Source organism: Anser anser, assembly GCF_964211835.1.
Source record: "Anser anser genome assembly, chromosome: 28".
NCBI classification, from domain to species: domain Eukaryota; kingdom Metazoa; phylum Chordata; class Aves; order Anseriformes; family Anatidae; genus Anser; species Anser anser.
In genome coordinates, this window is record NC_139749.1 from 3188514 (window position 1) to 3202201 (window position 13688).

A 13688-nucleotide genomic window follows, 5' to 3' on the forward strand; every position below is an offset into this window, starting at 1 on the left:
AGCAATTTGGGAAAGTTTTCCTTAAGCTGTCTTGCACAGGCTTTAGTCTTGTGGTACCGGGACAAAAGGCAGCAGGGGATGCATGATTGGGTTGAGCTTTCCAGGGGATTCCTGCAGAAGTTTAACACCTAAAGGCTCTCCCGGGCAGCTGCAGTTTGCCTCTCCTGCTGTTACAGCACGTGCAGAGGAGGCACCAGCGCAGCTCTGCCAGAAGAGCAAAGCTGCAAAGGCACAGCCCCCACACCCCGCCTCCCTTTGGAACCACCAGCAGACGGTATAACCCCAGCGTGCAAACCTCTGTGCAACTAGGCGTGCAAAACCCTCTGCACAACCCCCCCCGTGCAAGGCCCTAGGTGCAAAAGACCCCCCCCCTGCAATTCACCAAGCATGCAAAAACCCCACCTGCAGCCCTCCACCGTGCAACGCGCAGAGTGCAAAACCGCCTGCAGCCCTTTACGCAACCGGGCATGCAACACCGCGTGCGCAACCCCTCGGGCAGCAGAGCACGTGCAAGCGCCCACCTGCAACCCCCGTGTGCAACCAGCCCTGCAAACCCCAGCCCGCAGCCCCCTTGTGCAACCGCGCACGCAACCCCTCAACTGCAGAACCGTGCCTCCACATTGCAAAAGCACTCACGCAACCCCTCCAATCCCCCTCATGCCCGATGCAACGGGCCGCGCAGCCCCCCACCCGCAACCTCCCACGCGTGCAACGCTCACCCGTGGGCAAACAAACCTGCGACACCCCCCCCGCGCAGCGCCCGCCGCGTGCAAGCGGGCGAGCAAACGGCCACGTGCACGAGGCGGCTTGCAGCGCGTCCCCTCGGCAGCCCGCTCCCCTGCACGGAACACGCGTGCAAAACCCCCAAAACCCCACGAACACGCGTGCAAAGCGCGTGCAAAGCCCCGCGTGCAACCGCCCCGCGCACGCAAACCCCGCGGCGCGCGCCCTTCCCGCGCGCGCGCTCACCCCCCCCTCCTTTAAAGCACCGCGCCGCCAGACGGACAGCTCCCCCAGCCAATCGCGCGTCGCTCCCCCGCGGCGGCGGCGCGGGGCCAATGAGAGCGGCGGTAGCGCGGAGGAAGCCCCGCCCCTGGGCGGGGGCGCCGTGCGCCATGTCATGGAGGCTCAGTGTGCGAGCGGCCATTGAAGGGCTCGGAGCTGCGCGCGGAGCGGGCCGGCGGCGGCGGCTGCCCGCGGCCTTCCCCTGCCCACACGCGGCTCCCTCTTAGGCGGCGGCCGCAGCAGCGCCGGGCCACCCTCCCTCACCGCCGCGGGGCCGCTAGGAGGAGGACGAGGAGGAGGAGGGCGATGGAGATGAAGAAGCGCATCAACCTGGAGTTGAGGAACCAGGCGCCGGAGGAGGTGAGCGGGCGGCGGGGAGGGGGGGCGGGGGGCGGCCGCGCTGCCTTCCCCGGAGGCCCCGGGCCGCCAGGGCCCGGCCTCGCTCCCCCCTCGGCGCCGCCGAATCTGGGTCAGCCGTGGCGCAGGAGCCGGCCCCGAGGGGGGGGAAGGCGGCGGGGCCCCCCCCGGACCCCGCTTCTCGCCCGCTCTGCGCCCCCCGAAGTTTGCTGAGGGGGTTTGGGGGGGGTGTGTGGGGGGGTCGGGGCTCGCGGCCGCCTCCCCAACTTTCCCCCAGTCCGTGCCCTGGGGGGGTTATTTCTTTATTATTGCTGTTTATTTTTTTAAGAATATTCCTCCCCCAATTCGCCTCGTCGGGCTGAACTTGCGTGTGCGCGGCTGTCGTAAACAGGGCACAGCCGCACCGAGTCCATCTTAAATGACATCCTCCCCACTCTTACTATTCCTATTAACGTATATATTTTTAAAAATTTATGCTCCCCACGATGTTCTGTGGGTTTTCTGCCCTCCCTGGTAGCTCCCGGCCACCTCCTGCGACCCCTGGGCTTGTTTTTGGAGGGGAATGTTTTCTGCGGGTGTATTTTTTAGGGGGGCTTTCGGGTGGGGGGATTTTTCTGGGGGCACTTTTTTTTGGGGTGGGGGGTCCCAGCTGCGAGCCCCCATCGGGGCTTTGAGCCCCCCTGGCTCCGCAGCGAGTTGCTGAAAGTCCCGAGCGGCGTCGCCGTGCTTTGCGCCCTCCCTCCAACTTCTCATTTCTAAGGAAGCTTCTTTAAAAATAATAATAATAATAATAAAAAAAAAAAACCTTAAACCCTCAACATTTGAGCCGAAGACCTGGGCTGCTGCTCGGCTTCCCCAGCCGCTTTTTGGGGCCGTGGGCCCGGGGTCCCGCGGATGCCCCTGCGTGGAGGGCAGCGAGGACGCTGCGGAGCGGCACGACGCGCTCGCCCCAAGAGTAAAGTCCAGAGCTGCAGGGAGAGCCCGACCAAACCCGGGGGGGGGAATCTGCAAAAGTGCCTGCAAGTGTCGGTCGGGCTCATCAGCACGTGCCTCGGTGAGCTTATCGGGGGCAGGTATCGCTAAAGGCCTGGGTTTGCGCCGCCGGAGGCATCGTCGGGGCCCCCTCTGCCCCGGTGGTGGTTTTGGAAAGGGTGCACGGCTCCGGGGTGCTGGTCCTGGGCGAAAGCCACGTCGGTGCTGGGGGCTCCACGTGAAGTTGACAAATGGTGCGCCCCGGATGCTCCTGCAGCACGAGGAGGCAGCCTTCAGATTGCTTTAGTTGAAAGTGTGCAGGAGGAGGGAACGGTGGCCTTATTAATGTCCTTCCTAACGAGGGGTGTGCTCCACAAAGGATGAGATGATTTTTAAATTAATTAGCTGCTCCTTGTTACCTCTTCTCGAAGCAGGCGACCTGCATTGATTATCTGGTTGTTTTAGCGGCATTGGCACGAGGAAGTTATTTAATTGGGCTTAATTAACCTGCGGAGCTCACTGCTAAAATAATCCGGAGCCAGGAGGTTTTGGATCCCGAGCGAAACCGAACGGCTTTAACGATTCAAATCGCGCGAGTAAACGCGTGGAAGTCAGGAGCGAGCTGGTGGACTGCTCGGGTGTGAAACCAGCAACAGCTCCTGCCCCGACCGAGGGCAGGAACCAGGTGGTGGTGGCATTTTTGCCACCTTCCACGCCAGCAGCTGAACCCCAGGTGCTCAAACGCCGAGGCTGCGCCTCCCCTGCTTGTTTTCGGGGGCCGAGCTGGGGCTCTCGGGTCGCGGTTTGGGCGCGACGCGCGGCTTAGCGGCGTTCCTCCAGCTGCCGAGTGACTCGATATCCTGTTTGAAGGTGACAGAGTTGGTGCTCGATAACTGCCGGTCCAGCAACGGGGAAATCGAAGGCCTGAATGACTCGTTCAAAGAACTTGAGTTTCTTAGCATGGCCAACGTCCAGCTGACGTCGCTGGCCAAGCTCCCCACGTTGAGCAAGCTCCGAAAGGTACGTGTTGTCCCTCGCCTGCCGAGGCGGCGTGAGCGGGGAAGTAAAAGCCCTGGGCTGCGCCTCGTGGGGCTCGTGTATCACCCAGGCTGCTTTATGAGGGTTCAGTGAAAGTTTTTCTAGCTAATTATGGCCAAATTGGGCTTGGTCAATGGCTCCTAGAGAGGTAAATGCTCATCTGGGAAAGGTGTGGAGGGTGGCTGTGTCCCCGGGTGCTGAGGGAGTGCTGTGAGTCCCAGTGCTTTGCGTTCTGCCAGCCGAAAACCTGAGATTTCGTGGGTTTGGGTATCTAAGGAGTACTTCTGTAATTATCAGCTGTAAACTCAAAGGAACGGGCAGAAGCCAGCCGTTTAATCGCTTCGCTTTCTCTGTGTGCTAGTTGGAGCTGAGCGACAACATCATTTCAGGAGGCCTGGAGGTCCTTGCGGAAAGGTGTCCGAATCTCACATATCTAAATCTAAGTGGCAACAAAATCAAAGATCTCGGCACTGTGGAAGCTCTTGTAAGTATGAAGCGAGAGGGGCAAACTGAGAATTTAAAAGGAATGAATGCTATTTTTTAATCGATAAATGTTTGCAGTAGAGTGGTAGAAACGGCTGCAAGGGCTGCATGTGAGGCACCTTTTTAAGCAGGAGAAATGAAACGGAAAACGGGGGGGTTAAAGTAACACAATGTAAGAAATCATCAAGTCCGGAGATGAAATGTGACGTATTTTGGCTGCTCGTATCCCTGTTCAGCCCTGCTGAAAGGTGTCCAAAATGAAGTTTCCTTTCTTACCTGTCCTATGTTCTCTCTGTATTTTTCCCTTGCTGTCTCAGGTGAGAGGACACTGTGGTATTTTAGGTTTGTCAGTATTCCAGCTGGTCCCGACTTGATTAACTCAATGTCATGCCTTTTAGAGACAGTCCTTGTAAACGTAGCACTGTAAAATTCCTTCTCTGTCAGTAATGGGATGTACTGAGGAAGAGATTCTTGAGCTTCTGTTTTGTCTTTGATAGAAGAGTAGCCAAGTTACGTGTTGCTAATCCTCTTGTGTTCGTTTGCGAAGATACGGCAGTTGCTTATTAGACAAAATATAAGCTTTCATTAAACTGTGAAGTGATTAGGATGTGTGTCTGAGGCGGCTGGCTGGGAGTGTACCTGAGCAGCGCAAGTAGTAGGTTACTGAAACGTGGGAGGGAGCTGCCGACGTCTGTCACTCCCCGATCTGTGCACCCATTTTGCCAGCGTTCTGGTTTTTATTAGGACTTCGGTACAGCCTGCATACTTGTAAAACTTCTCCGAGGTTCTCTGTCTGCTTTCGCGGTGCTCTAACCTAGCAGTTAGGAGAGCAAGTAGCGTGGTTCCAGTGCTTTACAGAAGAAACGCTTTTATTTAGATCTTAGCTGCTTGCCAAGCTGTGCAGGTGGCTCGTTCTGTGTGTGTGTGAAGTCTGGAAGGTGAGAAGAATCCCGATCAGTTGTCTCATTGTTCCTGCTTGGGAAGCAAATTTGGTAGTGTCATTATAAATCCTACCAAGTGCCTCTCGCTTGCTCCTTGCAAGATGCCTGTAATTAAATTAGGCAAACTGTTTACTGGAAGGCTGCTGGAGCTAAGTTTTTGCCCATGGCTGCATGAACAAAAGCAGGCTATGGAAACAAAACAAAAAAACAACCCCAAATATGTGCTGTGCAGTGTGTACGTGGTGGTCTGGCGCTCCATGGATGCGTTGGGCATGCTGTGGAGTTGAACTCCTCTTGAGAACGCTTTTGCAGATCTAGCTACTGCAACCAGGATGTTGAACTGAAGTTTGTACCAAATGGGGAGCAAAATACTGAATAGGAGGGGATGGGGATAAAATAAATCCTGTACCTGGCCGTGGTTAACTGCATTTGGGCTACGGCAGCACTAGTAACTTGAGGAACCGTGTGGTTGTATCAAGAAGACAAGGGGCAAAAAACCTTTTCATTTATTTTCAGCAAAATCTTAAAAACTTGAAGAGCCTTGACCTGTTCAGCTGTGAGATTACAAACCTTGAGGATTACAGAGACAGCATTTTTGATCTGCTTCAGCAAATCACGTACCTAGACGGATTTGATCAGGAAGATAATGAGGCGCCGGACTCAGAAGATGAGGATGATGAGGGTAACTTCATGAATTCAACTGCGGATAGAAATAGTTTACTGTAATAAAGACGTAAATGTGGCACGGGGTATCGGGACTTCGGGAATGCTTGAGCATCGTCCTGTGCTCTTGTTCCTGAGGCATGCTTCTCCAGTGCGTTTGGTGTTAACAAACTTGTAGGGAAGGGAAACTCCTGTCAAAGGTTTTGAGTGCTGTTACAGAAGCCTGTTAAGTGTAAGGAAACATGAGTAAAGATATTGTTGCAAAGATAGATACGTTCTCAAAATACATTATTGCCAGTAGTAACTCACTTTAGCACTACTGATAGGAAGCCAAGGGGCAAACTTGTTATTTTGTCTGAAAAACTTAGTTTTACTGTTTCTGCCCACGGAAGAAGTGTAAGATGAAGGCGATGGTTCCAGTCCCATTGCACAGTAGGGATTTCTGTATAAAAAGCCTACGGTTCCTTTTGATCTGACCTCAGTCTTAATCAGTAATGAGGTTATTCCTGTTTTTTCCCCCGTTGTTAGATTCCAAGTGAAACCCTTAGGTACAGGCCTGTCAGCGCCTGGCTGCGAATCCCGCGTTGATGCGATTGCAGGGATGGGGGCACGTGTGCTGCTCTGTAAACGTCCTTGGCTCAGCAGATGACTGACACAGTTGAAGCTGTAAGGAGAAAATACCTAAAACGTGCCTAAATGCTGCTAGCAAATAGGACAGGGCTGCTGTTATGGTGCAGAGTCACACACACATCCAGATATCCAGAGAAAAAACTAGCTAGATTTGGGTCGTACCTGTTTACGACGGGTTTCTTGGTGTTTTCTCCTGCCCTTAAGTCGTTAGCCAGTAGCTGCTGCTGCCAAGTAGTAGTCGCACATCAAAGTTTGGAAGTCTGCGCATAAAACGGCCTGGTGAAAGCCAAATGTCTCTACCTGGAATATGAAAATAAACCCAGTAGTGGAAAATCGATTAATAGGCTCTTAACTTGAAAATGAATCGTTCAGTCACCTTGTCACTTCTTCTAATTCACGTCGCTGCAACTGTGAACGTGATTGTGCTCCAGACAGAAAAGAAATGAGAGATCAGCACTTTGCAACCGTAGGTGCTTCATAGTTACTAGTAAGTGATTAAAAACCAGATAAATGTAATATGTTGCGCTGGTTTTGCCTTTAAATATTGGTAGGGTTTGATTCTACAGACAAGCTTCTCTTCCACTGACTAAATTTCAGCTCCCTTGCAGGAGTTTGCATACACAGCTGCTTCAGGCATCGAGAATTTTGCCTGAAGCTTGTGATGTAAAAAAGTTGGTAGCCTTTCTTCAAGGGAAAAAAAAATTACAAAGATTAACTTTATTTAAATCATACTTGTTTCCCACATTACCTGCATTTAAAAAAAAAAATAACCTTGTGGAAAAAAAAAGTTACAACTAGCTTAGCCTGGCATATATTAACTTGCATAAAGAGGAGTTAATGAAATTTAATTTTTAGCATATACATATGAGCGTGTATTTCATTTCAGAAGGAGATGAAGACGACAATGATGAAGATGAGGATGAAGCTGGTCCTCCAGGAGAGTATGAAGAGGAAGATGATGAAGATGATGGAGGTTCAGATTTGGGGGAAGGTGAAGAGGAGGAGGAGGAGGTTGGTCTTTCCTACCTGATGAAAGAGGAGATTCAGGTAAAGTTAGCCGACTCTTCCAAACGCAAGAAAGGAAGAGAAACTGCATACGGATGTTTGCGTTAATTTAAACATGCAGGCAGTGAGTGCGGTGTAGATGCAGGGAGATATTTTAGGGAGAACGTTGCTGTCGCTGAAATAGGAGGCGTTGACGTGGACGTGAGTGGTGGCTGTCAGGTACGAAGGTGCTTCTGGCTGACTTCCCAAACGTGCCTCACTTTTATCCCGCCCCTTAGGGCTGCAGGATGCCAGAGCCTCTTTATTCTCTGTAAACTAAAGCATCAGTTTTCCCTGATGTTTTGGAACTATGCACTACTACCAATTAAACCGTCAAAATAGAAATATAAATTAGAATAAATTAACTTATTTTGGAAAACTGAAGCTATGTTAGTCTTGTAAAAGAAGAGAATGCAGCAACAACACGGAATCACGCAGGATGGTTGAGGTTGGATCACATCACCGACACTTCAAGTAAGATGAAATGAAGGAAAAGTCATTATTTTTTTCTGTTATAAATACTGTTGTTTTTTTCCTGTGTACTCACTTGAAAATTTTCCTAGCGGTCGCGTTGAAAAGCTGTCAAAAATATCCCCTAGGATCTTTTAAGTGATACTGTGCTTCAGAGTAAATGGAGGAATATTAAGCTAGGATAAGAAAACACACTTAATAAGAAAATAAACACCCTAGGTTATGGATGGGTTCTTGTAGAAATAAGCTGGTCATGTCTAAATGGTTGTTTCACAGAAGCAAAACCCAGGAGCCCCGATTCAGTCCTCTTTCTTGACAGCTCCAAGGGTTTCAGTTGGAGAACGCATCTGGCTTGGGTTTTGCATGCAAGTCTCCAATTTCAGATCAAAAACTGGGCATCACATCCATTTCTCTTACTTTTGATAACAGTTTACATCATAGCAGCTGCGTTTGCAGTGGATGTGCAGAAAATCTCAACGCAAACTCTTCTTCGGCGTTCCTTGTTTCGTTCTTTTAACGATTTGCTGTTTCCTGTAGTGTTGGGAGGCTGTAACACAATTCATGGGGCTAAAACTAAGTCTATTTTGAAGCTGAGATCTTAGGATGTTCTTGTGAACGTGAACAACGTGTGATGGAAGGATATTGGGGATTACTTGCACGGCCTATAGGGTATGTGCTCTGGGTGGTAGGTGGCTAGGAATAACCAAGGTAGCTATGAAGATGTTGGAGGAGTTGAGAGCTGTGGCACTTCTGATGACGATGCAACAAAACCAGATGCTGAGTTTGAATTTTGTATTTCTTTAGAAAAGAAACAGGTGGTGGTCAAGGGGCTGTATGAAGAGCTGAAAGAAAAGAGTTGTTGTCTCTAGACTAGAACTAGAAAGAGTTCTAGTCTGCCATTTTGGAGAACAAAATCGTGTCCCATTCTAATTGCAGTGAATTACTCCAGAGTGGTTTTTAATTCCTGTGTTCTCAGGGCAAATGTCAGATGGGCCCTTTAATGTTTTTACATTTTGACTTGTTCCATTACCCTATGTATAAAATTTGATGGAGCCAGATGCATATGAAAATGAGACGTAAATTTGTCTTCGAGGCTTGACATTGTGCCAGTAGAACAAAGATCTTGCACCATCGTTTAATTTTGGGGGCTTCTGCTGGTCAATTGTTTTATGTTTTTTTCAGCTATGAGCTTAAAAAATAATAAGGAAAAAAACCACAACCCACCCCACCTACTTACTTCATTTGGCATAGAAACCATGATTTTGTGAAGATATTCGTTGTTCTGCTTTTTTTTTAATTTCTGCTAAGATCAGCATTTAAGCAAAGTTTATGTATAGTGCAATTTTAAAAGTATTTCGCCATTTTTTTAAAGGATGAAGACGATGATGACGACTATGTTGAAGAAGGAGGTGATGAAGAGGAAGAAGGTAAGTCCTCTAATAATTTGCAAGTTTCACATCCAATTAAAATACCTTAAAATACCTTGTTTAATGCAACAGAGGCTTCCCTGGCGAAGCCCTAGCAGCAGCAGTAGCTGTATCTTTTCCCCTTATCAAACTAAGAGTGGCTTCCTCAGTGAAACCCTCTATTTAGAGGTAGCTCCTAGGATGCAAGCTCAATCCAGTATACCGTCTAATGGCTTATATACATTCAGCCTGTTTTTTTTTCTATCTAGTCTTTTTATCAGTGGTTGTAACTTCTTAATTTCATTGCTTTCAGTCCCTGTGTCAGACACAAAATAGTTGAAAGCTTGCAAAAAAAAAAAAAAAAAAACGCCCGTGTGTGGCATCCTGCTTTAAGAAGATATCATATAGAAAGCTGATGTCGAAAAAGCGGCGTTCTTGTGGGCTGATGCAGTTCCTTTGCTAGCTTTCAAATGTTCTGTTTGCAAGAAGTGGGTTACTTGAGCCTTTTTTTCATACAATAACTAATTTTGTCTTTTAATACTGAAAAAGGAGCTGTGAGAAAATAAACAGGACAAACATGTTACTCGCTCTTTGTTTCCACGTGGTTTGAGGTTTGGAAGCCTTTCAGGGTCAGGCCCAGCCTTATGTTTGAAGCTCCTCGTCTGCTCCGGCGGACTGGAGCGGGAATTGCTGTATTGCAGAAGGTTTATCCTCGAACCTTGCGCAGATACCAGGGTATTCTGCGGAGTGGGTGGCAGGAGGCGTTACTCTCTTGTGTGCGTCTGTGTTACAAGTGGTGAGGTTGCACTGGGTAGGACTGCCCTGCTATTACGGGTTGCTGAAGTCCTTTCAAAACTACAAGTATCAAGCTTCATCTTAAAATCAGCTGGCTTTTCCCTCTGGTCTTTTTTTTTTTTCTTAGAAGACTGTTCCAGAACTTCACTTTTTTTAACGGTTAGCATCTATGTTCTAATCTTCAAGCGATCCATAGCTGCAGAGTTCTGTGTTCCCTTGTAGTCCTGAAGCCCTCTTCCGTGGCTGTGTAAAATGCAGATGAATCCTGGGATTTTTAAAATTTCTCGCTAGGCTAGTCCCCACCTGATTTGTATGCTCGGCTTAATGGAGCAGTCTGGGGAGATGTATCTTGCGCTCGAAAAACTGAAATTCTGCAGCAGTGATGCTAAGTTCCTCACTTCTTACAAACGCAGCATTCAGATCTATTAAGACAACAAAGTAGGCGCTCAGGATGGCTAATTAGCCAGGAAATGACTGCTGGAAAATAAATCTATTAGATTTGACGAAATTGCATTTCATGATTTCACCACAAGAGCGCATAGTCCACTGACTGAATTAGGCATATTTCTAAGAATAAGCTGAAAGATTTTTATGCAAGATGCTCGGAGCAGTTGATCGACTGGAGAGAGGAGAGAGCGTGTTGCATTTGGTATCGACAGGAACTGGTGGGTTTTGGGTGGAGTTTACACACCTTTGAAACCTTAAAGTCAGCGAAATGCAAAAAATACTATTTCCATTTTAGTTCTTAAATATATGTTAACAACCATTTACCAATATGAAGTGTATTTATAATTCCTTATGGAACATCACGTGCTTAGCTTGTATTTAGTTGAATATGGCCTGCATGAATTATTCAGAGGAATGTAAACTGATCTTTTTTGAGAGCCATAAGCAACTCGGGGACGTTGCAGTGGTGAATGCATTAACTACAAACAGCAATCTGTTTCCATTACCTCTTTCTAAATGCTTTAACGTTGTTTGTGATGTCTGAACAGAACATAATGAGATCTATGCCGTACCTCTTTTCCTTAGCAGAGGGTATTCGAGGGGAGAAGAGGAAACGAGACCCTGAAGATGAAGGCGAGGAAGAGGATGATTAATTTGTCATAGACACGAGTAGGACCAGACTCTTAAGTTACAGAATACGCAATAGTGATTATGCAGATCTGTATGTCTCCATGTACCATAGATGTCCCTACAGAAGATATGTTAACTTTTTATAGGAGAAGTGTGGTTTTACTATTCTTGCCCTTTTTATCATTCCAAATAAGATACAATAAATAGCCTGGTAGTGAACCTATATGTAGAAAACAATTTTCAGCCCTATAGTCACTGAAGCCATTGTCAGGTTTTCCCCCTAGAGTTTTGTTTGGAGCTCTTTAATTTTATACAAGCTTGCTGTGTTGGTTATCATTTCCCCAGAGTTAAAACGCCCATCTTACATGGATTTAATATCATGGATTTCCTTCAAGATTTTAAAGTTTTTATACTTAAAAAGCTGAACTCAGAAATGCTATGTGGCAAGTTCAGGTCTGTTTCTAATGAGGAATTGACTGAAGTCTGAGTTCACCAGGGATTCTATTGGAAACCAACAACTAGATTACAGTTTATTTCAGCTTTTTAAAAGGTGACTCCTGTAACTTTTAAAGTCTTCTACCCTGTTTTGCATGTTAGCATTGCAAAGCTTAAGTGGGTTTCAGAAGATCTTTTTTTTCCTGCTTGTTCAGAAGTTCAGTGTTTGCTAGGGATACCTTCAAGAATGTATCTTGGCAAACTGAGAGGGTTGTAATCCTTAAACTTTTCTCCAAAATACGTGGTCGCTGCAGATATTAACAGAAGCAAATAATCCGTAGTTTGAAACCATTTTGCAGAAAGCGGTGGTTAAACTTTCACTCACTTAGCTCTTGCATTGTCACTTCAGGAATTCTGCAACAATCATTGTGCTTGGCTATAAAATATATGCATTTCTAATGCAGAAGTTAACGGGTAACTCCTTCAAGCACACTTTTCCAACAACCCCCCCCCCCACTTTTCTAGAATCATTAAAGGGGGAAAGGTGCACATAAGTTAGTCTTTCTTTGCAGGTCACCTTTTAAATTTTTTAATCTGGTTGTAGCCAAAACATTCAAGTCCATGTATAATACTAATTAATAGCTTAGGGTTTTTTTTTTATATATTGAACGGCTGCAGAAACTTGTTCCATTGCAAGTTGGTGGCAAGTGCAGGAGACATGCAGACAAGCTCTTTTCTAGCAGCCTGGTTGTGACCAACAGGTCGTAATAATTCTGCCCCAAGGGATTCATGTTTTCCATTTGAGCCACTGCAAAACAATTTCAAACACACAGCATTCCTCTTTCAGTCATGATTTGGATTTAAAGCAGTAGTCTTGATATAAAACTAATTTACATTGTTTCACGTAGGTACTGAACCAAATATCACACACAGCTTTATTCAAGAGACTTATTTTTGTATCTGTCTTGGCTGACAATAGCTGTCATTAAACTGGGGAAGACACCAAGGGTGGGGAAGAGGGAGATTTCCTGGACCTAAGTAAGAGTCAGTCACCCATAGATCGGTTACTTGTGAATATTTAATAAGGTATTTCACACACTAGCAGACTTTAAATGTGACTTCCAGCTCTTAAATCAAGTTTAGATACTGCAGGGTTGAAGTTCTGCGAAGCCCAATTTCTTGTGTGTGTTTTTTTCCCCCCAAATAGAGCCTTAAATCATAGTTTCTCATGTAGCTGTAAAGCATAGCCAGCCATTAAAGGCATCTGAATGAAATGAGTCAGGCAGATGGCAATATGCTTGGAAATAAACTGACTAAATGAGTTTTGCATTTTTTTAATGAATATCTGTAAAGACACTAGAAAAGTAGTGGTAAAACTACATTTGCAACCACAATCTAAGTTCCTGTGTTTGTGTATGAATACTGAATGAATAGAAACCTTAGGTAAGTGCACATCCTATCTTGTCATGGAGGCTCTGTGTTCAAGGCAGTTGCTTTGTGTTCAGCTTTGAGATAGAGAAGTGTTTTCCCATCCTTTTGCTATATTTTTTTAGTCTCAGCGAATGATTGAAAACTTATTTATAAGAGTGTACTTTTAAAGAACTTCGTTATCAGGGTTTTCCTTAACTATCTCTTACTGATGCATATAAAATTAGTTTTAAATGGAAACATTTACTATTTTGATGAATTAAAATTATTTCAGAACCGGTCTTGTTTCAGTAAACAAGTCCAATTTTAACGTTGAATGAGCTAATGTGACAAAACAAAATGAACTTAGAAGGGGTTAGCAGACTTTCCCTAAGATATGCAAACTTACCGCTTCCTAAAGCCAACTTGCAGTGTAGTGCGTCGGCTGCTACATCTCAGAAACTGAGCCTCACACAAAACTTACTTCCTAAGTAATTTTGTCTTTTCCTCAGCGTTACCATCTAAGTATAGTTTCATATTTGTCAGCTTGGCATGCAATTAAACAGCATAGCATTTTTTAAAAATAAATAATACAGAGCCTCCAGATAACTTTTGAAACTTTTTTGCTTGGTGGGTGGTCTTTTCATGCAAATATGTAAGGGTGGGTTTTATATTTTGTAGAGGTTTTGTCCTATTTTAATGCTCTTTGTATGGCAGTATGTATATAGTGTGTTTTGGTTCCTTATCAAACTCTTTCCTTAAACTTTGGAGTAACAGATTTTGTGCAACTGTGTTTTGAATAAAGCCATGACAGTGTTAAATTAAAGAAAACAACCCTGCAGCACTCTTCTGATAACTTTTAGTTGTAACAAAACATGTTTCCTCCCCACGTGTGCTGTAAATTTTAAATTAAAAAAGTTTTCAAACTGAATTATTTCAAATAAATTGAGACTATTGTATTGGA

The 13688-nt window shown here is 46.1% G+C and overlaps 1 protein-coding gene across 4 annotated transcripts; it reads left to right on the forward strand.

The window, feature by feature from the left end:
• The first annotated feature begins 1088 nt into the window (after positions 1-1088).
• ANP32E (acidic nuclear phosphoprotein 32 family member E) lies at positions 1089-13688 on the forward strand. Of its 4 annotated transcripts, none has more exons than XM_083813573.1 (7): positions 1089-1365; positions 3205-3354; positions 3734-3856; positions 5313-5478; positions 6979-7136; positions 8977-9031; positions 10841-13688. In XM_083813573.1, the coding sequence occupies exons 1-7, from the start codon at positions 1312-1314 to the stop codon at positions 10903-10905; spliced, it is 771 nt and encodes a 256-aa protein (XP_083669699.1). In that variant the 5' UTR covers positions 1089-1311; the 3' UTR covers positions 10906-13688. The 4 variants fall into 4 exon arrangements, with proteins under 4 accessions (XP_083669699.1, XP_083669698.1, XP_083669697.1 ...); XM_083813572.1 differs by having other exon boundaries at positions 1090-1365; positions 10838-13688; XM_083813571.1 differs by having other exon boundaries at positions 1091-1365; positions 6976-7136.

Bases quoted from the DNA above. Each gene is read 5' to 3' on its own strand.
- ANP32E (XM_083813574.1), top strand. From the start codon at position 1,312: ATGGAGATGAAGAAGCGCATCAACCTGGAGTTGAGGAACCAGGCGCCG. The intron at 5,479-6,975 runs GTAACTTCATGA...ATTTCATTTCAG, and splicing joins AGAAGATGAGGATGATGAGG to AAGGAGATGAAGACGACAAT. The intron at 9,032-10,837 runs GTAAGTCCTCTA...TCTTTTCCTTAG, and splicing joins AGGTGATGAAGAGGAAGAAG to CAGAGGGTATTCGAGGGGAG.